Consider the following 27,475-nt stretch of genomic DNA (forward strand, 5'->3'; position numbering starts at 1 on the left):
CAAAGATATTGAAAATAAATAAAACATCAACCAATTTAAATACAATAATAATTAGAAGTAAAAACAACATTAAAGCAAATACAAGGTGAAGAGAAGGGTTACGGATGTTCCTTTCTCTCAGGTCAGCTGCTCTCAAATTCAATGCCTTCAATGCAGGAGTTGCTCCCTGTGTTGGAGCACTGAGCTGCTAGTTGTTTCACTGTCAGCATTGATGTTGGGTATCAAAGATTCCACGGGTCCCACATCCGCTTCATGTAACCTATCCTGTAATCCCATCCTACTGGGATTACTTGCGTAGTAAAATTCCGATAGCGCCCTGTTCTCATCCCATGCTTACTTGTGCCTTATTGTTCCAGTAGCCACTGTTCTCATCAGTGTCTTCTGGTTCCTCAACACCTGAAGTTGATCTTGTTATTTTGGGTAACGTCTGAGCTGGTATGGCTTCATCTCCTTATTTCTCTCACATACTCTTGGTTAGCATGGGGCACCTAGCCTGGAGACCCTTACTGGATGCACACCCTAGTCGAGATTCGAAGGATATTCGAGAAATGTATATATAAATATATAACAAACTGGAACCTCCAGTAAATGTAAATAGATTTGTTCATCAACTACAGCTCACTGACACCAGAGTACATTTGATTTTTCAAATGTCTTTTCGGTGAACAGACTGATGACTGTGAGCATTATAGATTCAGCGTATTTAAGACTAAAGACCATTGGAGTGTTTTTATACCTATATTTTTAAAATTGTTTTATCATTTTATACTAAGACAAAAAGGTAGTCTCCCACTGCTACTTTTGAGCCAATAGAAAAGCTGGTGCTCAGAGGAAGAGGGAGGGCTTTGGTGTCAGTGACAGAAATGAAAAAAGCTCAAATGAGTGAGAAGGACGATGAAGGAAACATCTGTGCTGTGTCTGCTCTGTAAGTAGAATCTCTGTGTTTGTTTGAATTCTTGGACTTTGACTGTCTGCTCTCCTGATAACTGATGATGGAGGAAAAGACATGAAAAACAAATCAGGCTGAATTCAAGTTGAAAACACCATGAGGACCAACTGCAGGTCTGACTGACTCTTTATCTTTGCTCAGGAGTCGAGGAAACACAGCAGGCAGTGAAACGATCAAATCATTCACTCATTATATGAACACAGGTGGACAGTGGACGCATGACTTTACTCATAGTGTAGTCAGTGCACATGTTGATCATTTTAACTGCTTTTAAACCATGGACAGTTTAAATTGTGTGAATATATGGAGTCGTTCACCAGGTATATTTAAGGATTATATGCTTTCCAGTCATTTGATGAGGAAACATAAGATAGGCTGAGATAAATATAATAAGATGGATATGAAATATGTATAAGGGATGGATTCGTTTGTGGATTTCTCAGCTGTTTGTGTGGGTTGAGTTGTTCTTCATGTTCAGCTCAAAGTCTCATTTCTCTTTAGTTCTGATCTCACTGCTGAACTGCACAACAAACCAAGGTCAGTAACCTTCTGTCACAGTTTAAATCCCTTAAACACTCACCGATATGACCTGATTGGGTTCATGTTTGCAGATTGGATTTTAAAAAAATGATAGTTGCAATGCAGCAACTATCATTTTAACAATGGTAATGTCATTTTAACCCCCACAGCTTGTCTGACTGTGAGTCCCAGCAGCTCTCAGTTCTTTAAAGATGACTTTGTTTCTCTGAGCTGTGAGGAGGACGACAGTTCTGCTGGATGGACTCTGAGAAGAAACACAAGCAAAGAAACCAAGACCCAGTGTGGAGATGGGTGGGGGAAACCAGCTGGTTCGTCCTGTAACATCAGCTATATCTTAATACAGGACAGTGGAGTTTACTGGTGTGAGTCCAGAGAGGGTCCCATCAGTAACATGGTTAACCTGACAGTCACTGGTAAGCTGAGTGTGTGGAGTTAGTGTTGATGAAGCTGTGTGTAAATGGATGAAATGCTGTAGTTTGTCTCTGTGTTGAGGTGGATCAGTGATCCTGCAGAGTCCTGTCCTCCCTGTGATGGAGGGAGATGACGTCACTCTGCTCTGTAAAACAGAGACCACTCCCTCCAACCTCCCAGCTGCTTTCTATAAAGATGGCTCCCCTCATCAGGAAGCAGCCTACAGGTCACATGACCATCCAGCATGTTTCCAGGTCTGATGAAGGCCTCTACAAGTGTGACATCAGCGGTCATGGAGAGTCTCCATCCAGCTGGATCACTGTCACAGGTGACACACTCACCTGTCTGTGTTTCTGCAGGTTCAACATTCACAATGTGACGACAACTTAATGACTGTGTTTGCTTTATTTTAGACAAACACACCACCACACCTCCACCTACATCCACACCTCCACCTGATAATAACCAGACGGCTTTCATCCTCCCTGTGTTGATTGGTGCATCAGTCTGTGTTTTGGTTCTTCTGGTGATACTGGTTCTGCTGATGAGACGACTTGTTCATAGGAAACCTGAAGGTGAGACTCAGACTTGTAGACTATACATGTCAAGGTTTGTTTTGTAGACTTAAGTGAAGTATACACTCATTATAATTACATTATTATTTATTGTCTAGAGGGAAATAACTTTCTTAAACATTATTGCTTCATTTTAGCAGATCCAAAAGAAAATGGAGAAGACATCATGTACAGCGACATCAAAATATCAACTCGCCAACTACAGCCAGACAGACAAAGAGGTAATAATGTCCTTTACTGGGTTACTGGGCTGGGGCGGTGTGTGTGTGTTGGGGGACCCAAGGTTGCACTGATGCATCACACAGACACCTGTTAATTAGTACTAAAAACAGTTAAGTAGCCCGATAAGGCAACAACTTTGCACTATCTGCACTGGTGTCCTCTGCGTGTCTTTTATATTGTGCAGAGTGATACAGCTGCAATCTATTCAGCAGTGAGAACACTATTCTTTACTAATGAAGAATAGATAAAATAAAGTAAAAATGAAAACAGAAAATAAAATGCAACAATTTAAAAGGATGTCACAGTTTATTCAAATGCTAAGATGAATACATTTGTTTATTTAGAATTAAGATTGAAACTTAAAATGGTAAAAATGTCCACATGTGCATTATAATCATAATTTTATCAAGGAGGGCTTATTCTCTGATCTACAAAGTTACAAATGATTAAGATGTGGTTTTTGCATAGAGTGAAGAACAATAAAAATTTGAATTTGGACAAACAAACTAAAAAAAGTGTTTGGCCATTTCTGTGTTGAGATTATTATAAGTGTGAAAATAAGAGTTGTTTTTGATAAAATATTTTATTGATTTAATGCTAGACTTATAACCTTAATTACAGTAGATATTTTTTACACTTTGAACCAATATTGGTACACAGTTTTCATTTTCCCATTGTTTGTATGGAAGCTATTTTTTTTTTCAAATGTACTCATCTTTAAAATCTCACTCTGTGCTTACTGAGTGTTCTTTCTGGACTGGTATTACTCTTTGTGGTTAACACAAACCAACAGCTATGCAGAAAAAAAAGTTTGTAGGCATTGTTTTTATTTTGTTTTTGTTTTTTCTAAAAATGAATATCTATAACTCATTCATAAACTATGCACACTGTCATGAATCCAAAATTGTTAATAAAATTTATCAAATATTCTGATCTAATAAAATCACTAATTAAAAAAAGGACTTTCAGTACTATGTGCCATTTTTCCTTTACTTTCATATTTATTTAAGACCAACATGTCGATTATCAGTGTCTATTCATAAATTCTGAAGTTTATAATGATAGTTAGTCGTTTATTAGAAATGTATCTGAAATGTTTCTGCTGGTTTGGCCCATTGCTCTTTTTTTCCCCAGAGCAGGATTTCAGAATTGGGGCTGTTGAGCTGAGTCTCCAAACAAAAACTGCATGCGAGAAATAAATTCTACAACCTTACAAACTATTTATAATTAACTTACACCATTAAGTAGTAGCTTCTACAATGCCAAAACAACAAACAGAAAAGGAAACAGTGAACAATAAAGTGAAACCAAAAAGAATCCCAAAAAGTTCATATTGTTATTCTGGATGTAGCATTTCTCTCACTAAAATGCAGCGTTCATATGAACAGAATCAACTTTTTGGAACAGGAGAAAAGGTTTGAGTAAGAAACAAGGTTGAGTCCCCCTGCCAAGCTGCCAAGTAATTTGAGCAAACCGCAAAACAAACTGGGTCCCTTAAATTTGCCACCTTTATCTTTCAATGATAATTGAAGCAAAACAGCACTAACAAAGCAGGCACACACTTTCCAGCAATGGGTAGCGCTGGGTCAGGTCAGCGCAACCTTTGTTGTAAAACAAATTCATATGACCAAGGTCATTAGCCTATTTTATTTTCTAGAGCCCAATAAGTGGATGATAATTCACAGCAATCCTAAAGTTTTAAGATGAAAATAAACACAATTTATAGGTTCCAGTATGATCTGTGTAATATTGAATAATTCTTTAATGGAATGTTTTTGTTACATTGAAGCAGCAGATAAGCCCATTCTATGCTGCTGATGCCAATAAACATGAAGCGGCCATGAGTGAGGGAAATAGTTTTAACAGAGTGAAGTTATTTAAACTATGTATCTGTAAATATAAATACAGCAATAAAATAACATGCAAAGAATAGATGTGAAAATTTTTAAATTGTATCAATATTGTGTCTGCATGATGGTAGGTAGCATAATTTATTTTAATCTATCATAACCTATATCGTGCATCACAAAAAAAGTGGGCCATGAACCTGAAAAAGGGGCCTCATCCTGCCCCTGTATTTATCTGTAAAGAGGCAGTCATGTTAATTTATTTCAAACTAATATAACAATATGAATAATAATTGAAAAGATTCAAAAATATTTCTGCAGGAGCAGTATCAATATCAATATCAGCAACTCTGTATGATCTGCACTGATGTCCTCTATGTGTTTTATTGTGTAGAGAGTGACCCAGCCACAGTCTACTCAGCAGTGAGAACTGAAGATGTCATTTATGGAGAAGTCATCATAAGTGACAAGAAAAATAAATCGAAGATGAGAGGTACATCTGTTCTTTTTTGTCTCCTGGTTCACTTCTGCACCCAAGAACTGATGCTTTGTTTTAATCTAAATGCTAACATTAAAATTTCTAACAATACATTAATTTTTTTTTTTTATAATGATCTCCCTCTTAGTAATTAGTAACATCTGGTAAGTACCACCAGGCTACCCGGCCTATTCCAAATTTTGCAGGTGTTGTTACTTTAGAAAATTCATCAGAATCCTCGACATTATGGTGAAAAAGCTTATGATCTTGTTTTGAGGTATCCTGTTGTTATTTTAGGTCAGTCATGAGTCACATGGGAATGATAGTAGTGGATCTAGACTGTTGATCTGTTATTAGTAATGATTAATAAATAGAATAATGTCTTTATGACTTTCTGTCAACTTTTGGGTGACAAATCATTCAGCAGTTTCGCAATTGAGCAACAATTGCCAAAAGCAGCTCAGAAGAGGCCCGCATGTCTGTGCTATTTGGGTTTCATTCACATACAAGCTGTTAGCATGGAGACAGATTAAACAGAACAAAGATGACTAACTGCATGCTTTCAGGTACAGCCAACGTTCGGTTTGTAACCACAGCTGCAGCATCCTGTTTTTGTGTTCTGAAGCTAACGAGAATTCTCACCCCAGTCCATTTTGGTTTGGTTAATAATAGCATTCAAGTTGCAAAGCAACAGTTTGCTTTGTGCTCTGTGGTGAAGTGTGTCAGTCTATATTAATAGACTCTGGCAGCTTTGTAGTTTTCTACCTTCATTATTCTATACAGCTGCAATGCATTAAGTAGACTAATTAATATAATAACTAGAGATGGACCGATCCGATATTACCTATGGGTATCGGTCTGATACTGACCTAAATTACTGGATCGGATATCAGTGAGAAATAAAAAATGTAATCCGATCCATTAAATATCAAAAAAGATGGCGTAACTCGGCTCATAACCGTAGCATGTCAGAGCAGCATGCCTCACTGATAGAGCGGCTGTGTGGAGCCTCATACCAGCATTTCATCTCTGAGGAAGTTATCCCAGAGAGAAGTAAAGCAAGTGTGTAAGTTCATCTCTGAATGTTTGTAAAGTGTTAAGCTTAACAACCGATATATGGAGCGACTACCTCTCCCTCTCCTGCTGCTACTTCAATCGGGAAACTGATCAATGATCAGCTGATCGGCTTTTCTGTCGCGAGTCTGTCTCTCTTCTTTGTTTTTGGCCCAGTTTGCACCAGAAAGAGGAAACCAGCTGCTGAACAACAGCAGCACGTTTAAGCTTGATAAGCTGTTGTTAGAATTTATTTAATATTACTTTCTAGACCAGGATCCTTTTACACGGCTGGTAACTGTGCAGGGGCGGATCTAGCAAAGTTTAGCCAGGGGGGCCGATAGGTCATTAACAGGGAAAAGGGGGCACAAAGACATACTTTTCTTTCTTATTCTCATTTAAAATGTCTAGCTTTCAATAAATAATTATTTGAATCTTACACCCAAAGTTTTAATCTGATGTAAAATGTATAGAAGTCCATTGCTGTATATAGTAACTGTTAAGTCTAATATACCCTAGTAAGCTAGTACTTTTTCCTTTAGTACCAAGTGCCATCTGTAAATTCTGCAATTCTGTTGAAGAAAGATGTCGAATCTATTTAATTATTCTTGAAAAATAATTTATTTCTGTGCATTTTTTTTTACACTGCGTCAAATTAAAGTTGATTACGTCGATTAAGCATCATGAGGTGGAGGGTGGGGGGTGGCTCCCTATTTTTTTTTTTTTTTTTGCTGGGAGTTTGCAACCCTATTAGTTAGGTTGCTTAATATTTCTCTAAGTACTCTTTAAAATACCAGAATAGGGAGGATGGAGTAGGTTTAAGTTTATTAGATTGATCAGCATTGCTGAACTATGAAATATTTTTAGCGCAGTGTATTTTTTACATACAGGTATAACTAATAGCTTTAGTGTCGTTGTTTATTTAAACTTGAGTTAGAACTTATACAAAATGCAGAAAGATATAAAAAAACTGTTTTATTGATTAAAAACACACTATATCGGATTCATATCGGTATCGGCAGATATCCAAATTTCTGATATTGGTATCGGTATCGGACATAAAAAAGTGGTATCGTGCCATCTCTAATAATAACACCGGGAGGGGAAAAATAGATTAGGCCCAAGGTATGTCATAAAACATCCAAGAAAACTGTACCAGAAGTGCTCATGTATTTTCTTTTTAATATAACCAATAATAAAAATAATTTTAATCTGTCGTGTTTGTTGTACCTGCAGTAATTTAAATTAATTATTTTGTGTAGGGAGTGATCCAGCTGCAGTCTACTCTGCAGTGAGAACAGAAGACATCAGTTATGGACAGATTGTCATCAAAGCAAAGAGGACCAGAGGTACATCTGCTCTTTAGTTATATGTTCAAACCTTCTGTTGGCCATGGGACGCCAATCAAAAGTAGGATGTTTGAACTAACCATCAGCACGAAGGGCCAGGGTAAGATAAAGAAGGATCATTTTGAAATGCATAAAGCTGATTTTAAAGCTAAAAATATGGAGCAGGGAATGAACAGAATGGGGGGACTTTTGTGGAGATACCACATGTATCTTTTCTTCAGATTTAACATAAATATTCCGATCAGGAAGCACATTATTAAACATTATTTTAACAATTACTAAACATGAAACAAATTTAAGAATCAGCCAAATAAAAAGCCAAAAGTAGTCTTTCAATTTGGATACATTCATATTACTATTCTCTGTGGGAGCAGTTTAGTGTTGTCTCAAATCAAACACAGGAAGCTGTATACATACTGGACTTGGCAGTTGTATTATTTAACTTTGTCAAAACTGCAAAATTTTCTGAAAGTTTGTCACATATATGTAACTAAAATATTAAAAATTAACTGCCTGAAATAAAAGTAATCAGGAGGATGCTGTCCATGAATATTTGGATCAGCCTTTTCTTGATGAAAAATGTGCTGAAGATCTGTGAAAAACTTTCTAAATCTTGTGACAAAAGCTTAATTTCCACTAGCACCTACTTAGCTCGGCTTAACTTGACTCTACTCGTTTTTTTGTGTTTTCGATAAGGTGATAGAAGGTACCAAGGTACTTTAGTAGGGTTCAAAACGAGGCACTGTAGGTCGACTTGTTAATGCAATGTCAATGGGATGCGAGTCACTGACTGCCCAGGAAGTGACATCACTAGAATGACATCATGAGATCAACTCCTTCCCAAGAATCAAACTCATCATCTATTCAATTTTTCAAATCTATTCTATTTATGCATCTCCAAATCTCAACAACAGTCTCCTCAAGGCACTTTATATTGTAAGGTAGACCATACTATAATACATAGAGAGAAAAACCCAACAATCAAATGACAACTATAAGCAAGCACTTTGGCGACAGTGAGAAGGAAAAACTCCCTTTTAACAGGAAGAAACCTCTGGCAGAACCAAGCTCAGGGAGGGGCGGGGCCATCTGCTGCGACTCGTGAGAGAAGAAAGAGAGGATGAAAGACATGCTGTGGAAGAGAGACAGAGATTAATAACAAGTGTGATTCAATGCAGAGGTCTATTAACACATAGTGAGTGAGAAAGGTGACTGAAAAGGAAAAACTCAACGCATCATAGGAGTCCCCCAGCAGCCTACACTAGTACAGCATCACTAAGGGAGGATTCAGTGTCACCTGGTCCAGCCCTCACTATATGCTTTAGAAAAAAGGAAAGTTTTAAGCCTAATCTTAAAACTGGAAGCTGGTTCCACAGAAGAGGGGCCTGAAAACTGAATGGTCTATCTCCCATTCTACTTTTAAATACTCTAGGAACAACAAGTAAGCCCGCAGTGCGAGTGTGCTCTAATAGGGTGATATGGTACTACAAGGTCATTACGATAGAATAGAATAGAATAGAATAGAATAGAATAGAATAGAATAGAATTCAACTTTATTGTCATTGCACATGCACAGGTACAGGGCAACGAAATGCAGTTTGCATCCATCCAGAAGTGCTTAGTGATATAGGTATATTACAATATATATTAGCAATAATATAGATATGTAAGTATATTACAGAAATGGGTCTATTATGATATGTTATAATGTACACGGTATGAAGTATGTTGTGAATATTCTATAACTATAAGTATGTACAGGCTGTAGTGAGTACAAGCTATGTACAGGCTATGAACAGGATATAAATATGAAATAAAAAAACTATACAGAAATCTGAGATCTACAGTTATACAGAAATGTGAACTATGCAGGTTATAAACAGTTGTAGGATTAAAAATTATCGTATGTACAGAATGATTATTTACACAGAGCTATACAGTAGTGCAGTTAAGATAAGTGAGATATGTGGATAATTTCTACAGAGGCTATATAAAGTGCTAGTGGTTGTGAGTGGTGGTTCAGTCCATGTTATTATTTTGTGTTTGAGGGTACAGTTGTCCATCGTGTGTGTGTGTGTGTGTGTGTGTGTGTGTAGGTGGTTGTGGGTGTGTGTATGTTCAGTCCATGTGTTAACGTGGGTCAGATGTCAGGAGGCAGAGTTCAGGAGTCTGACAGCTGTGGGGAAGAAGCTGTTCTGGTACCTGGTGGTCTTAGTCCAGAGGCTCCTGTAGCGCCTCCCAGAGGGCAGGAGGGTGAAGAGTCCATGTGATGGGTGACTGGGATCTTTGATGATTTTCCCAGCCCTTTTTAGACACCGCTTCCTGTAGATGTCTTTTATGGCAGGAAGTGGTGCTCCGGCGATGCGCTGGGCAGTTTTCACGACCCTCTGCAACGCCTTCCGGTCCGAGGCAGAGCAGTTCCCGTACCAGACTGTTATACAGTTGGTCAGGATGCTCTCGATGGTGCAACGATAGAAGTTCACCAGGATGTCTGAGGACAGGTGGTTCTTCCTCAGAGTCCTCAAGAAGAAGAGGCGCTGGTGAGCCTTCTTGACCAGCTTGGAGCAGTTGGTCGTCCAGATGAGATCCTTGGAGATCTGGACTCCCAGGAACTTGAAGCTGCTCACACGCTCCACAGCCGTCCCCTTAATGTGGATGGGTGGATGTGGGTCAGCATTCCTCCTGTAGTCCACGATGAGCTCCTTGGTCTTCTCTGTGTTAAGCAGCAGGTTGTTTGTGTCACACCACTCAGCCAGACAATCCACCTCCTCCCTGTAGGCGGCCTCATCGTTGTCACTGATGAGGCCAATCACCGTGGTGTCATCTGCAAACTTAATGATGGTGTTGGAACCATCAGCAGGTCTGCAGTCGTGGGTGAAGAGAGAGTAGAGGAAAGGGCTCATCACACAGCCTTGTGGTACACCGTATTATGGTTCATTGTAATTGTAGACGAGCAGCGGTTATCAAGACGGACATGTTGGGGGCGGTTGGTAAGATGGATAAGATGGGGCCTGATTATTTAAGACCTTGTATGTGAGGAGCAGGATTTTGAATTCAATTCTGGATTTAACAGGAAGCCAATAAAGGAAAAATATGCTCTCTTTTTCTGGTCCCTGTCAGGACTCTTGTTGCAGCATTTTGGATTAATTGAAAGCTTTTCAGGGAGTTTTTGGGACATCCTGATAATAATGAATCACAGTAGTCCAGCCTAGAAGTAATAAATGCATGAACTAGTTTTTCAGCATCACTCTGAGACAGGATATTTCTAATTTTAGAGATATTGCACAAATGGAAGAAAGAAGCCCTATATATTTTTTTCATATGTGCACTTGGTCAAAAATTACACCAAGGTTCCTCACAATGTTACTGGAGGCCAAGGTAATGCCATCCAGAGTAAGAATCTGGTTAGATACAATATGTCTAAGATTTTCAGGGCGAAGTACAGGGTGGGCCATATATATGGATACACCGTAATAACATGGGAATGGTTGGTGATATTAAAGTTCTGTCTGTGGCACATTAGTATTTGTGAGGGTGCAAACTCCTCAAGATGGGTGGTGACCATGGTGGCCATTTAGAAGTCGGCCATCTTGGATACAACCTTTGTTTTTTCTATAGGAAGAGGGCCATGTGACACATCAAACTTATTGGTAATGTCACAAGAAAAACAAAGGTGTGCTTGGTATGATCACCTCTTGTTTTCAACCTAGACTTAGGTTGCATTAAGAGCATCTGGTTACAAGATCTTAGTGCTTTTATAGGATTATACAAATTGTAGTGGCAATTCCTTTTGTTTGACAAACCAAACATCCCACAATTAAAAGTCCACGAGCCACTGCGACACTGAGATACTATTTCGTACGCAGGCAAAAGAAGTCCACTGTCCAAACTTGAAAGTTGCGTTTTTATGGTTTATTTTATCCAGTTTGGCAAGCAATAACAAGATCCATTTTTTGTTACTTCCCGCTGCTTCTCCTGCTCTGGTAAAAAACCATAGGCCCACCCCAGTGCACGCTAGTCCTATACCAGTCTCTTTATTTATAGAAAGAAAAATGGCCCTACAGCTCTTACTGACTACTGACTTAACAAAGTAACATCAAACAAACATTGAAACAAAATGTTAACCGACAAATAAACTTGTAAATAAACCCCAAAATATAAGTAAACTAACAACAAACTTTAACTAATTTTAAAATAAGAACAAATAAGAACAAATAGCTCCAACACAAATGAAGAAGTTCTGTTAAATAACTAGGGGCAGTGTTATTTAAAATTTTATAAGTGAGTAAAAGGATTTTAAAATCAATGCAAAAAAAAAAAACAGTGTAAGTTAGCTAAAACTGGAGTAATATGATCATGCATTCTGGCAAACGATAAAAGGCGTGCAGCAGTGTTCTGAACTAATTGCAACTTGTAAAGAGAGGAGTGAGGGAGGCCTAAATAGAGGGAGTTACAATAGTCCAGTCTAGAGGTAACGAATGCATGAATAAGCTTTTCAAGGTCCTTGGGGGAGAGGAAAAGCTTAGCTTTAGAAATTTGATGTAGCTGATAGAAGCTAGATTTAACCACAGTAGAAACTTGTTTCTCTAATTTGAAGGAGCTATCCAAGAGTACCCCAAGGTCTCTTACAATGTGGGAGAGGTAGCTAGCAAGGGGGCCAAGGGTATCGGTTAGTTGGTTCAATGGAATATGGCTGTCAAAGACAATAACTTCAGTTTTACTGTCATTCAAGGTTAGAGAGTTTTGCGATAGCCAGGTTCTCACATCATGAAGACAGTTAAACAATGTATGCAATGGATCTATGACAGTCAAACTCAAAGGAAAATAAATTTGAATGTCATCGGCATAACAATGGAAAGAAATATTATATCTTTGGAAAATAGATCCCAAGGGCAACATGTACAGAGAGAATAGCACAGGGCCCAAAACAGACACCTGGGACACACCACAGAGAAACGGAGCAGAGGAGGAGTATTGCCCCATAGTGATAGAGAGTGACCTCTCTGAAAGATAAGATTTAAACCATGATAAGGCTGTGCCCTTAAGGCCAACTACTTGCTCTAACCTTGATAATAAAATGTTATGATCTACTGTTTCAAACGCAGAAGTCAGATCCAGTAAGACTAGAACCACAGAGCAACCTGAGTCAGTGGTTAAAAGGAGATCATTAAAAACTCTTAACAAAGCTGTCTCAGTAATATGTCGAGGCTTGAAGCCCGACTGGAATTTTTCAGTAATACCATTGGTAGAAGGTCTGAAGTTGTTTACAGACCACTTTTTCCAGGATCTTTGACATAAAGGGAAGCTTAGAAATTGGTCTATAATTTGAAAGAACACTGGAGTCAAGATTAGTCTTCTTTATAACGGGTTGAACAACAGGATGCTTGAAGGCAGACGGTACACAGCCCAAAGACAATGATGCATTCATAATTAATAAAATACAAGGCCCAATAGCATTCAACGCTTCCTTAAAAATACGGGCAGGGAGAATATCATGTGGGGAATTGGAGATTGTGAAGTGGTCAATTATTTCCTTTAGAGACACAGGCTCAAACTGCTGAAAGACAGCAGAGCATTTAGAAACTGGAACTTGATGTGGGACTACCGATAAAAATGGGGCCCTTAAAGTAGTGATTTTTTCCATAAAATACCTTAAAAAACTTTCACAAAAAGCCAGAGAAGCCTCCTTGTGTGCGGTAGGATGAGGATTAATCACAGAGTTAAAAATCTTAAAAAGAGCGTGGGGCTTGTGGCAATTAGTCAAAATAACACCTGATAAGTAGGCAGATTTAGCAGCTTTGACGGTCTTCTGATATTTTGACAAACAATTATGGAGGATTTCCACTGACACTTCGAGGTTGTCCTTTTTCCACTTCTTCTCAGCACGACGGCATTCGGGCATGAGAGCACGGGTAGTTTCATTCAGCCAGGATTGGCATGACGACTTAGTATGCTTAGTCTTAGGCAGAGCCACAGTGTCCAGAATAGAGGAACATGTGGAATTAAAAAGGTTGGTAAACTCGTCAACCGATAAATCCACAAGACAGACGGAATCAGGCAGCGCATAGTTGGCGAAAAGAGTAGAGAAGTTAGTAATGGTTTCAGAATTAATCGAGCACATCTGGCGCAAGGGACCCTCGCAGTTAAGCTCCATATGTCGGAGCGTAACATTAAACATAACCACATTAAACATAACCACAGAATGATCAGAGATCCCAGAGTCCTTGATATCCGTTATACGAATATCCAGACCGTCAGACAAAACTAGATCAAGCGAATGACCTTTTAAATGCGTTGGTTCACTTACCCATTGCGTAAGATTAAAAGTGTCAATAAGGGCAATGAAATCCTTTGTTAGTGTGCTTGCCTCACAACAGACATGTATATTAAATTCACCAACAATTAAAACACGGTCGTAGGGTAAAAACAGGCTCCCTAGTAGTTCAGCAAACTCAAAAAATAAAATCCTTAACAGATTTCGGGGGTCGATACATCACAACACAAAGAATTGGGGGAGCACAGTTCAGTTCCAGCAGCTGCACCTCGAAGCTGGTGAAAGAGACGGGTGGTAGTTCCTGGCATCAGAATTTGTGTTAAAAAATCGAAGCCAATCCTCCACCTCTGCCAGAGATCCTAGGGGAGCTAGCAAAGGCACAATCTGGGGCAAGAAGTTCTGAAAAAGCAGAAGATTCCTCTGGACGAAGCCAGGTTTCCGTCAGATAAAGAAAATCCAGCCCAGACGGGAGGAAAAAGTTGTTTAAAATAAAAGTCTTGTTTGCCAGCGATCTAACATTTAGCAGAGCCATCCGAAGTATAGTTGGGTTGTTGCTAGTTGGAACAGATCTCAGCAGGCAAAAATTGCTGTAGTTTACACCACCTCTGGAGAGCCGCACCCAGCCCCGAACAGGTGGGCACTCGGCCGGGGGGTCTAGGTGAGCATAGTGTCCAACAGGACACTTAACCAGCGATGACAGGGCAATCTATAGCAGAAGCGGCCCCAGGGAGCATGAGAAGAAGATAGGGTATTTACAAATACCTGGTAGCTGGTCGCATCAAGTGAGTTTAAGTAAGCCTTGAGGCGAACACGAATACCGCCCCTGTTGCGCTCTAAAAGTAGTTATAAAACTTACATTTTCTGAATGATTGGGAAAATCTCTAAAGACTATTATTATTTAATTGTGTTTTATTTTTGGACACATGTCTAGTTAATTTTTTTAGTTCACTAGCTCCAGGAGGCCAGAGTTCAGAGGTGTGATGTCATCAGTAAGTGCAAAGAGAAAGAAAAAAAATAGTGTCTCAGACATGAGAGCGATGTTTTGCTGATGATATGCTATGCTGCCTGTAAACTCCAAACCTGAACTGAGGAGAATAAAGTTCCCAAAATGAGAATGGAGTCATGTCTCTCTGAGGGTGCAACACCCCATTTACCCCATCTCCTATGACCTTTCCTAGGTGGAAGGGTAGCTGGAAAGCGGTGTAAATGTTTAGAGATATCCGTCGGAGTTGAGAAAAAGTTCCCTGATTGCCACTTGAAACCAGACGTTTGATGAGTCAATGGCTTGAGTTTGACTATCATAGGTAAGAAGCGCAAAGGTGTCAGAATAACACAAAGAAAATAGGATAGCAGACAGTAGACAAAGCTTGAGGAGACAGCTCGCCAAAAACACTGACGCCATCTTGAAAATTCTCTGAACCTGAATAATTGTTTTCTTGTACTCACACATACTTGTTTCTAATCTTAATACATTCAGTTCGTGCTCCTGTCTTTTTGTTACCACCATCTCCAAACCAAACATCATGGCACATCTCACTACCTTTTTGTAAAGCTTCCTTTTCACCTTTGAAACCCATTCTATTGTTCTGTCATGATTCTGTCCTATTCTTCTCATCTCCACCCGGCTACCACTCTTCTTCACCCATCTTGCACACTGTCTTTGGATGGCTGACCCTTGATATTTAAACTCTTTCACTTTCACCATTTCTGCTCCATGCATGTTCGCCTGTTCACCTCCCTCTCTCTCACACACATACACATGTATTCTGTCTTGCTTCTACTGACTTTTTCCTCTTTTCTCCAGAGCACTGCTTATTCAGTTTAGACTCGATCACAGCTGTCATAGAGCTAACATACCAAAACCGTTAGGGCAGAAGCTGCCAAAACACAAAATGGACCCAAAAGCAGAGGCTCAGAATGCGTGATAGTATCCTTTTATTTACAGAGCAGGGGGAAACACTTGTGAACATAAATGGTGACATATACAAGGGCATGAGAAAAATATTAAACAATAAGTAAAGGCAAACACTAGTGATAAGGGCACAGGCTATATACATGGACGAGAGCAAGCTACATGAATTGTGAGCAATGGTAAACACTCATGATCATGAGTTTTGGCTACGAACAGGAGCAAACTATAAACATGAATGGTGCGATATACAAATGCATGAGCTAGATACTGTGATCATGAAGACACTAATAACAAAAACGAGAGCAAAATGCTACGAGATTAATGCAACATGAGTTCATTGAACGTGACAGAGAGATCCCAGAGATAGAATATGGTGTTGATTGAAACATTGAACCTGGTGAAAGAGCGAGCCACAGGTCAGAGACACTGTAACAGAAGAAGGGGAGAATCAGAGTGGAACCAAGTGGAACTTGAAGTAATCGATCCAAAAGAATTATTGTTTGGCTTACTTATCAGCAGGTAGAGGTATGTGAGAATCATCCAATTCATGGGATACCGAAAGTGAAGCAGGGAGGGCAGGCAGGTGAAAGGTAGTGATGTGTCCTGTGTGTCGAAGCTTTGAAGCATGTGTTGGGTAATCTCGGGGGAGTTTTTGTGAAGCGCCTGTCGAGGCTTGCTTTGATTACGTATGCAGTGTTAAAGCCAACAGCTCGCTGATTCTGATGTTTCGGCAGGTCTGCGCTTTGTGTTCACGATTCTAAAGCTGTTAGTTTTATCGCTCTCCAAACAATATTTACCGAACCAGCAGCAAAAGAAGATCCAAACTAAGCTTCACATAAACATTGTCATGGACTCCCTCTTACTTTTGCTGTTTTGCTTCCACCACAATAAAACCACACTTCATGCACAGCTCTCTCTCTCTCTCTCTCTTTCTCAGTGTACTTCAAGAACAGTTTCCTGTCTATCCCCGAAATCTGTTTTCTGCATTATTCGCTTGCTTGTTACGCACAAGAAAAATTTAAGTTAAAAAAAATTTAAAAAACAGCTGCCATGTCTCTCTGCTCGCTCAGGAGTCACCTACAAACAAAGAGCCCCACACCCAAACAATAAAATCTTGTTATGTGGGATAAACCAGACACTTAGGTGATTAGTCAAAACAGTTTAGGGTGGCTCATGTTTATTCTGTAACTTTCTGGGCTTCTCCTATTTGGAGATGATCCTTCTGCTGGCAATGCTCCCATTACCATGACAACCATTTTCTGCATTATTCGCTTTTACCATTGTTCACAGCCCTGTCGGCCGATGTTTTTTTCCTTTTACTTACTTCCTAAAAGAAAACCTAATTTCTGCCGTTCAATAGGCTTCTGAACAAATTTGAACTTTTTTAAATTATACAAAATGCAAAACGCTTAGCAGTGTCTCTAATAAAACCGCTGTAACTTCAGAGGTAATGTGCATAAGTTGATTAATGGTTTTCTTTTGTTTTCGATGTACTGCAGAATATTTTTATAAAATCCCAGGCCAGGAAAATCACCTTCATGTTTTTCTGTGTTTTATCTTCAGCTACTTTGACACAAAGGCATCTGCTGTGATGCTCACGCCTTTGATAAAGTCTGAAAAGTGTCAGCTTCCTTTTTATAGATACAAAAATATGTAAATGTACTGATCTGAATTATAATATTTCTGACTGTCTGAGGCAAAATTTCCCAGGTTCAAATCGAATCGAATCGAATCGTGGATCGAATCGATTCAGGACCTTGTGAATTGGAATCGAATCGATTCTAGAAATCAGTGACGATACTGTTAAGGTTCAAAATATTGGGGATGGACACCAGAGGAAAAACCCACAATAACAACACTGGTCCGGTCGGGTTGAGTCAAACGATGATTTAATGATCACACACGTGGGAGATGGACACTGTATGCAGACAGTGTCAGATCTCATCTCAAAAAACACATCATCATAGTTTTATGAAATCAGGGTATTAGAACGCCCCCTCATGCGTAGTGACAGGTGTAATACAATCAATGTTGACAATTTTATTTAACACAAAGAATAACATTGTCTTCTTCGCGAGGGCAGACGCTGACTGCCCCCCGTCTTCTGGAACCGTCTGTACCCTGCTAAGACACAACATGGCAGCTACAAGGACTCTTTCATTTGTTAAGACCATCAGTGTGTATTGCTCTAAATCAAGTATATAATATTAAATGAATATTGCTGGATCAGCTACTTCTACTTAAAACATATTAAAACATGACTAAGCACAAAATCACCAAGAATAACATCTTATAAGTGCTGTGTAAGCGCGTGCGGCCTTCCAAGCTCAAAGCCTTTGCCCTCCATAGATCAGCCAGACTCGCGCTGGCTGTAGCTTTTAACCTTTAATTACCTTGAGCACAACTCTAGAATAAGCAACAAACTGCAATGTGTATGGAATGATCATGGTTACATCTGCAATGGAAAATCATGTTATTATTCTGGTACCTGTAAGAAAAGATCAAACTAAAGTTATCACCATCACTGTAATGCAAAGAATAATGTAAGGTCAAAAACTTCAATTTATGTTTAATGCAAAGCTGGTTATATACTTCTAATGAACTAATAATGCCATATTAAAATAATGAATGAAAATGAGAAAAACATCCCCTCCTTATTCTACAATTCCCTCTGTTGACCTCTGGAGAATCCAGAGGTCACAAACAGTTGTTTCCCTCCTTGGCCTACACATTCAGTTCCACATGCATCATTGGCATCATGGACATTGGAGTAATGACTCCAGGGTCCACTGCCCTCACAGACATACTTTTGAACATTCTTCTGGCACAAGGGATGAGACAACAACAAATAACCATAATACCCACCACAACAGACAAAGAAAACATGACCGAAGCGATAACCCCCTTCCACCGTCCGAACACTGAGATCAGCCAGCCTTCCAACGGACTATACAAACGCCCCCTTTTTCCGCTAACAACATATCAAGGGCCATTGTATTCTGCACTCCCATTAACGAGGTCGGACCCACCTGCTCCGCCAACCCCTCCATGCCGTCTCTGGTGAGGTTAGAGAGCCTCAGTACATTATAGTGAACGTAATTGATCCTATCTACGTTCTTGTTTGGGGTCACTGGAAAGAAAGCAGAAATTATTGGAATATTTTCAAACCCGACTGCTATTTGATCAACAAGTTTAAATTCATTTGGAACCCCCCTGGGCACTCCAATGGAGTCGATCCAGGTGGGGGAATTCATTCTAGGGTCATAAACATTTATGTCATGTATTCCTCTCTTCCTCAAAATGTGTCTTTTGCGCCTGGCTGCCAATGTGCGCGTATTGTGTGGGGGAATTGATTTTACCTTATCTCCGATTAGCATAAGTGGCGCTCCTAGTCTCACCATCGCGCACATCCCCACGCTCCCAAGAGGAACTCTGACCAATAGAGTCCTGTGCCCGCAATAGTAATACAGCCCGCTCCTAGCCCAAGTCCCAATTAGGGTGGCTGCATCACTCACATTGTTGGTGGTCCTCCCCGTCTGGGTGACCGAACACCAACTGGGGTCAATTTCCCCCAACCGATATTTAACTTTATCTGTGGTAAACTTAAAGCACGTATAATTATCTTTCCGGGGCATAAACGGCCCTACTTGCGTGAGCTTGCCAATAGGGGGAAATAGACTGGACAACACAGTGCAGTTCCCCGTATTCACAGCTCCTCTGGTCATCCGCAGCATACAATCATAGCCCCACTGATCCTCTGGATGCAGAGGTGCAGGCTCTATAAATAAACACGGCCTTGCAGAAGCGCAAGCTACACAATTAGCCACTTTTTGTTCTCTAGCATTTTGGGCTATCCAGTCCAGCCAGATATTACTGTCACTGAACCCGGTAGCGCGTTCAATCAAATCCTGAGGTTTCAGGGTGGTGTAGTCCACCGACACTACTCGCCTCTCCCTTGGTTCGTGCTCCTCTGGTGTAGCTTCCGACGACCCGCTCCCCTCCTGCCCTGTAAAAGATGCAACAGAGCTGGTGGGGCTGGCAATCACACGAGTTGTCATGTCTTCTCTACCTGACGGTACGCGATTAGTTTTTTCTAGGAAATTAACTTTAATTAACCCTTTTGGATCAACCCCCGCTGTTTCCACCCCCAGAACCAAATACATAGATTGTTTGCGATGCCAATTCCCCAATGATAAGGTTAACGCGTTTCCAGAGGGGCTAAAATCCCTCTGTAATTTAAGCTCGTTTTCTGATCCTAGTTCTAACGGTTCCCAATTTTGCCCAGTGTAACCCCTTACCTGGTCCCAATTACGGCACCAGCTGTCATATGGACGATTTCCCCTCTCGCAGTGCGTACTCACTGAATAATCCCAACAGAGCCACACATTATATCCCCTCCAGGCACTGCCGACGTCCCTACAATTAACAACATCACACAGATCAAACATAAAAGAAGTTGTGGAGCCAATAACATAATCAAATTCTAAACCACCATATGTGCTGAGACACTCATCCTTTTTACCAGAGACCTCGCGCTTCACTCTTGCCCGCAGCTTTAAATCACTATAGATCACGCGTGATGTAATTGGTGTATCAAACAACGCCGGACTGGCATGGCCTCCGTGCTCAGACTGGTTTCCCGGGTCGGTCTGCAACAAACAAATCAAAAAACAAATAGCCATGATTAGCAACATAATTGACATCAAACTCATAATAATTTTGAACATTGTGATGGCTTTTGAAACTCTTCTTTCATCACCAGTGTCTAATTGTTGTGATGGCATGGTGGTATGTGAATGTTATGGTGTAGTAAAAAGTTCAAAGCCCTTTATCAGAGCCTCTCTCTTGTTCTAGGTGTTCAGTGTGGTACCGCTCCTTTTCGTTGGCGCGGTGATCTCCTCCTAGGCTGCTCTTCTTTCTTCGACCTTCCGGGTAGACCACCGGTCGGCCCGTTGCACAGGTGTGAGGGTTTATTCTGCCTCTCAATTTCACCTGTGTTGGGTGGAGATTGATCCTTCCCCACCAAGCCCTCGTGCGCGGCCGCGCACTGCGTCCAGTGATACCAGGTGTCGCCTTTCCCCTTCAGTTGGACCGCTGTCGCCGTCCGAGCCGATACCTCATATGGACCAGTCCAGCGGGGCTCCTTCCACTTGCGTTTGATGACTCTCAGCCACACTGTTTTCGCGTCCGGGACCTCTCCTTCTCCTGTGGGCCCTTTACAAGCTGCCTGTTTTGTGAAACTGGACACAAGCACCTTTAACTCGTTCCAGTAGTCTGCGTGGGGCCGGTTCCCCTTTTTGTCCCGTTCAACCGAGCCCACCGTCCAAGGTGCCGGAAACTGTCTCCCGGTTTGCAGCTCGTATGGTGTAAAACCTGTGGATTGATTAACAGAACATCTTATGGTCATCAACGCAACCGGCAGGGCTGCGACCCAATTTAGCCCTGTTTGCGCGCAGATTTTTGCCAATTTGTTTTTCAAATTTAGGTTCATTCTTTCTACTTTCCCCTGAGACTGAGGATGATAGACCGTTCCAAATTTATGCTGGACGCCCAACATTTTTTCTACTTTTTCCAAATCTTGATTTTTAAAATGGGTTCCATTATCTGATCTAATTCTTTTCGGGAACCCATGACGGGGAATGTAATGATTGATTAAACACTCAATGACAGTCTTAGCATCCTCCTTTTTTGTAGCCCAAGCCTCTGGCCAGCCGGTCAGAGCATCAACACACACTAACAAATATCTTACACCGCCAGGCCCGGAATCAATCATATCAGTGAAATCAATAACAATCTCCTCTCCCAGCCTCTCAGGGGCCCGAAACTTACCCACTTCCGGTTTTACTGCTGGCTTAGGATTGTGTGCCCCACAGATTAAGCACATCCTGGCCTTCTCCCTTATCATTCCTCGCAGCTCAGGATGCCACCAATGACACAAGTTTCTCTCCATCTGGGCTATCCCCACGTGGGCGAGTCCATGGGCTTCATCCACCTTCTGTTCTGCCATTTTGGCTGTCAGCACGGGGCGCCCGTCTGGCCCCCTCCACAAATGTCCATCCTGCCAGGCTCCTTTGTTTTTCCACACCCCCTTTTCCTCTGGGGATGCCTCCTCCTGGGCCTGTTTGACTTCCTCAATCAGGTCAACAGATATCTCCTCTTCTGATGTTACCTGTATCATTTGTCTCCGTCCTTTGTAGCCTGCGGCCTCCTTTGCGGCTTCGTCTGCTCTCTGGTTTCCTTTTTCCACCATGCTGGTTCCTTGGGAGTGAGCTTTGCATTTTATAATGCTCACCTCCTCTGGGTCAGCCAAGGCCTTTTCCAGTTCCTCCATTTCATGTTTGTGGGAAATAGGTGCATTGGTTGCTGTTCTGAATCCTGCTCTTTTCCACTGAGGCAGCTCCACATGCGCTGCTCCAAACGCATATGCCGAATCGGTGTAGATGTTCACTCTCCTGTTCTTGGCTAGTCTCAAAGCTCGAGCTAGGGCTATCACTTCAGCTCTCTGGGCCGACTGCTTTCCCTCAATCCTTCCTGACTCTCTGACCTGATAATCTCCTTCTACTCTGCAAACCACCGCATACCCTGCTTTCAGTCCTCCTTCGTCTCGGTGGCAACATCCATCGGTGAACCAGTCCTCAGCTCCCGGTATGGGTTCGGCCTTCAGGTCCTCTCTAATCTTTTCCTCAATCTGTGCTCTTTTGGCGCAGTCATGTGGTTCCCCTACACCCATTAAATCTGCCATGTTAATTCCTTCATGTGTAAATGTCAAATTTGGGGCCTCTAAGACTTTGCTCAGTCTCTGTTGTGCCCGTGGTGACATACAAAATGCTTGTGAATTCACGTATGCCACTATGCTATGTGTAGTGAGTATTTTTAGTGGGTGTTCTCTCACTACATGTGCTGTTTTTTGGATAATTCTAGCGACCCCTGCTGCATGTTGTGTGCATGTAGGATGCTTTGCTTCTGTTGGATGTAGTTTTACACTTACATACATGAGCACATCTCTACCCCCCCCCTTTTTTCTGAAACAACACTCCATTTACAACTGAGTTTGTTTCAGAAACATCCAAATAGAATGGCTCATCATAATTGGGTGTGGCTAAATCTGAGGCCCTTGACAAATCCTGTTTTACCCTAATAAATGCGGCTTCGGCTTCAGGCGTCCAAGGCAGCTCAGCCTTAAGGTTTCGAACGCCAACTTGCTTCATTAGGCCCCTTAAAGGGGCAGTTTTGCCTGCATAATCCGGAATGAACTGCCTGCTGTAACCTGTTAAACCAAGAAAAGAAAGCATTTCTCTCACAGTCCACGGTTTTGGGTGTGTCAGAATTTGGTCTCTGTGTGTGTTCATCAAACCCACTGATTTGTGTGCGATTACCCGGCCCAAAAAGGTCACTTCAGGGCGAACTAACTGCAGCTTGTCTTTACTTACTTTAAAGCCGCATTCTGCCAACCTATTCAATACAACGAGCGACGCCGCTGTACAATCCGCTGCTGACGGGGCTGCAATGAGAAGATCATCAACATATTGTATTAATGTACAATCATCAGGCAAATTACATGACGACAGGGCTTCTTTAAGCACCTGATTGAAAATACCTGGAGAAAGTGCAAAGCCTTGTGGCAACCGTGTGTATCTGAGTTGTTGGCCTCTGTATGTGAATGAAAAAATGTCTCTGAGTGACTCATGCAGAGGAAGACAAAAGAATGCATTTGCCAGGTCAATACACGTGAACCACTTTTGGTCACATGTGATAGCTGATAAAGCTGTGTACGGATTTGGTACCGGTGCAGTAGTAGAGAGCAATATTTCATTAATGGCTCTCAAATCATGTGCCATGCGGTATTTTCCTGTTCCATGTTTCTCCACTGGTAGAATTGGTGTGTTCCACAGTGAGTGAGAGGGCTCTAACACCCCGGCCCTTAACAGGCCTTCTATTGTTTCTGTAATTCCTTCCTCTGCTTCAGGTTTGTGTTTATACTGTGGTCTATTGATTGGTGTGTGTGATTTCAGCTGGAACAAGACAGGAGGACACTTAGCTAGGCCAACATCCGTGGGCCCTTTTGACCACAGACTGTCAGGCAGATTCGACAATCTAGCAACTGCATCAGAATGGTCTACTCTCTCCTCACCATGTGTTTTTGAAATTTCTTTATGTTCCAAGATCACTGTATCCTCACAGGCACAAGTTATGCGATAGGTTTTACAATTTGGAGCATAAGATAAGTTAGGAATTTGGGTTCTTTGCCACCCTGTGTCATCCAGTGCTCACCTGACCATTGGACCTAGATCACCTGCACCATGACCTTGGTGGACCGCCAATGTAATGTGAGGGGTTGAATTTTCTTCCACATTGTACCAAAGCAGTTGTTCATCAGTTAATTTCACAGCCGCGGCTACACCTTCTGGTCCAATGTAGATGTCATGTGTTTGCACATTCCACGTCTGACCCTCGATATCAGACTGAAATAATTCACGATAGGTGTCGTCACTATCTTTATCATAAAACAAAGCCACGTGGTAAAGTTCGCACGGAAGGAGGTAAACTGCCAAGCTCATTATCCAGGGTCTCCACAGCTGAAATTGCCTCAGAACATCCTCTTTCACTAGTCTCCCCCAGTAGATGTCGGCTTTTGCTCTTTCACAGTCTTGAAGCAGATATTGAGTCTTTGAATTTGTTCCCAGGCACGGAAAATGCTGGCCCCCTGGCAGAGTCACAGATAATCCATCTGCTGAACATGTGATTGTGGCGCCCAACTTCACGAGCAGGTCCCTGCCCATGAGATTTACTGGCGCTTGCGATGACACCACATAGTTGTGTTTCAAAGTCTGCTTGCCCAGCTTTGTCAAAGCTGGGTCAGTCACTGGCAGAGTGATTGGAATCCCGGAAAAACCCACCACGTTCACTGTGTGGCAGGACAACTTTGCACTGTCTGGTGCTGCTCTCAAGGTTGAATAGGTTGCTCCAGTGTCTACTAAGAAGGGCAATTCTGTCCCTTCTACAGTCATTGACAGCATGGGATCTGCCATTTCCATGCTGTTTGGTCCCTCCGGGTCCCTTCAGTACTGGTCCTCCCTCCAGTCAGCCACTGGATACTGCGCGGCTGGTGCTGCACTCGGGTTTGGGGCCTGATATGCTCCCCTAGAGCCATCTCTTGCTCTCGGAGCTCCGCGTGCCTGGGATTGGTAGCCTCTTCTTTGATTGTTCTGACGACGTTCTGGGCAATTTCTGCTCCAATTACCCTCTGCTCCACACCTCCAACAGACATTCCAAGGCACGCTGCTGAGATTCCCCGTGTCACGAGCTCTTTGTACTCCCCCCGCTGAACCACCACGCCCTCTGTACGATCCACCGGTTCCCCAATTCCCTGTGGGTTGGTTCTGCCTTGGTGCATTGGCGGGCCATCCGTCATTAGTGCAGGGACCCGGGCCACTATCTGGCCATTCAGGCCCAGGACCAGGCTGGGTCGCAACTATCATCATTTTTTCTGTTTTTTCTTTTTCCTCTTTTTTCTTTTCGCAGGCTTTGTTTCTGGCCTCCGCCAACTGTAGTTTAAGCAGAGACGCTTGTGCCTCCTCCAACTCTTTTTTCTGCTTGTTCGCCCTGTCCTGCTCAGCTGTAAACAATGTGAGACGTGTCTTTCCCACTGCGCCGAATCTGCTACGGCAAAATCTGGGTTTTTCTGTAGATCTTCTATGACCTGATTTGGCAGCCCTGCCAGCACCGCTGAGCGAAACCACGCTCGATGCTCACCTTCTCTACCCGGATGGGTACCTGTTTCTAACAGCCACTGATCTCTGGCTTTTTCTAAAAACTCTATAGGTGTGTTTTGGGGGTCCCAAGTTATTTTAGGTATGGCTCCTGTGTTAGGGGTTGGGTACTTTTCACGGACTGCGTCAGACAAAGCACATTGCACTTCATGATAAGGCAAATCATTTGCATAGCGAGTTGTGCGAGCTATGGCCTCTACATCTGCTAGCCCACCACCGAGCATACACCGCGCAGAAATGGCGCGAAAATCACCAATCGCAAGCTCCTCTCCTTCTGTTAATCTGCCTAATTCACGCAACCACCTTGCTCCTCCTCCCGTTATAGGTGGAAGCTGTTTAACCAATGCCTCCAAATCTCTTACTTTGTATGCGCGGTACACTGGTTCGTTTTTTGCACCAGCCACTAAAGGCAAATTATAATGAGTGCCGGCAGCTTTTTCTGCTTTGGTCACAGTTTTACACTGTCCCAATTTTCCCTTGCCTTTTGAACTCTTAAAAATAGGCCTCCTCTGTCCCTGCTCTTTTTTCACCTGTCTTGACCTAAGATTCCTGGCTATACTTGGTTCTGACGCGACTCCTCCTCTGTCGTTATCTTCGTCATCATCTTCCTCCTCTGAGGTAGATGAATCATTGTCGCTCTCCTCTTCTGCCATGCTTTTGGTCATTTTGTCCTTTACGGTCTTCAGCGTATTTAATACTTCCAATAGCCCTTGCGGGGCTTCAAGCATTCGTCCGAATACTTCTCCTGCCCATGTGTCTGACTTGGCCGTTGCTTTGGAGTGTTTTGACCTGCTGGTATGGGCCTGCTCTTCTCTTGCTGGTGTTGGCAGCTCAATGAAAGCCGGTTGTGCTATCCTTTCCACCGGTGAAATCATTTCCTCGTTTGTTGGGGTCCGATCCACTTCTCCAGTCTGGTCTGGCAGGCTCTCTCTTGATGCTTCGGCTTCTGGCCTGTCTCCTCTCTCATGTGAACAGGAAGGCGAAGTCAAGCCTTCATCTGCGGCTGATGTTATCACTTTCCCTCCCCCACTTAGGGACTGACATTTAACTGTCATAGGCCCTTCATTATGAAACACCAGTGGTGCCCTGGTGTATTCAACATCAGCTACTCCTCCTACAACCGCTGCCGTCTGTCCACCTGGGCCCTGAACTTGTCCTCCCCTTAGGGTCATTACAGGCATGACATGTTGTCGTCCTACGGCATTAGATGTTAATGTGGCCCAAGGAAGTATCTCTGCTGTGTGATACTTGTTAGCATCTCCTGGTTTTGGAATCCAGTTCTTCATTTGGTCTTCCAGCTTCTTATTTTGCTTTTTCAGTTGTTTCAAAGCCTCCACTATGCTTTCCATATCTTCTGTTTCAGCTGTGTCATCCTCCTCCATCCAGGAAGATGCTCCGTTCCACAAGAACATCCACTTGCAACACTTTGCATGAGTTTGCTGTAGTTTCTTGATTTGTTGGTTAATTCTCCAGTTAATTGAACGTTTCTCTGCCTCGGTTTGCAGTTGTTCCAGTTGCTGCTCACATCTCTCTCCTTCTATTTTGAGCACAAGACTTAGGGCTATTTTGTCATCCAGCCCTCTCTGTTGGGAAGCAATAAGCTTGCTTAGCTCAGCTTCCATTGCTTTGCATTCCTTCTCAGCTAATTTTGATGATCCAGGAGAAGCCAGGCGAATGGCTCTTTTTAGCTGTTCCTGCTGCTCCTTCAGAGGCTTATAGCCTCTGTGCCCAGTAGGTGTCATGCTCGGGCCGTCAGCCATTATCCTAGAACACAGGCTTACCTCCCTTTTTGTGACGTTATCCGGCTCCTCCTCTCGGGTCAGCCCGCAGCTTCTGCCTGTTAAGTTTCACAATTACTTTCACTCCTCCAAGTGTCACTTTCTCCTTGTGATCTGCTTGGTAAGACACACAGCCAACGCAGTGTGTCAAGACTTAACCAAGCCTCTTTCAATATTCACTTTTAATAACTACTTTTTACTCTGTAACATAAATGTTATAAACTCATACACACTGCATGTTAACTTTGGGGCACAAAACAATAACACTGCTCGAATGCATTCACACAGCCTTAAATTTTTTCACAGAAAATTGCCCC

The 27,475-nt window shown here is 42.1% G+C and overlaps 2 protein-coding genes and 1 pseudogene across 2 annotated transcripts in view; 2 read left to right on the forward strand and 1 right to left on the reverse strand.

Moving 5' to 3' along the window:
• LOC146672412 (uncharacterized) overlaps positions 1–27,475 on the forward strand; it is an 85,110-nt gene that overhangs the window by 37,292 nt on the left and 20,343 nt on the right. The gene's annotated exons all lie outside the window — the stretch shown is intronic.
• On the forward strand, positions 895–20,036 carry LOC146672413 (uncharacterized; annotated as a pseudogene).
• Positions 20,469–21,617, reverse strand: LOC146672414 (uncharacterized). The gene is made up of 2 exons (XM_085402220.1): positions 21,440–21,617; positions 20,469–20,983 (listed from the first exon to the last, which is right to left on the reverse strand). The coding sequence occupies exons 1-2, from the start codon at positions 21,615–21,617 to the stop codon at positions 20,469–20,471; spliced, it is 693 nt and encodes a 230-aa protein (XP_085258346.1).

This window comes from Rhamphochromis longiceps, linkage group LG3 (genome assembly GCF_057381845.1).
Source record: "Rhamphochromis longiceps isolate RC_006_pf linkage group LG3, R_longiceps_female_GT1.1, whole genome shotgun sequence".
In the NCBI taxonomy this organism is placed as follows: domain Eukaryota; kingdom Metazoa; phylum Chordata; class Actinopteri; order Cichliformes; family Cichlidae; genus Rhamphochromis; species Rhamphochromis longiceps.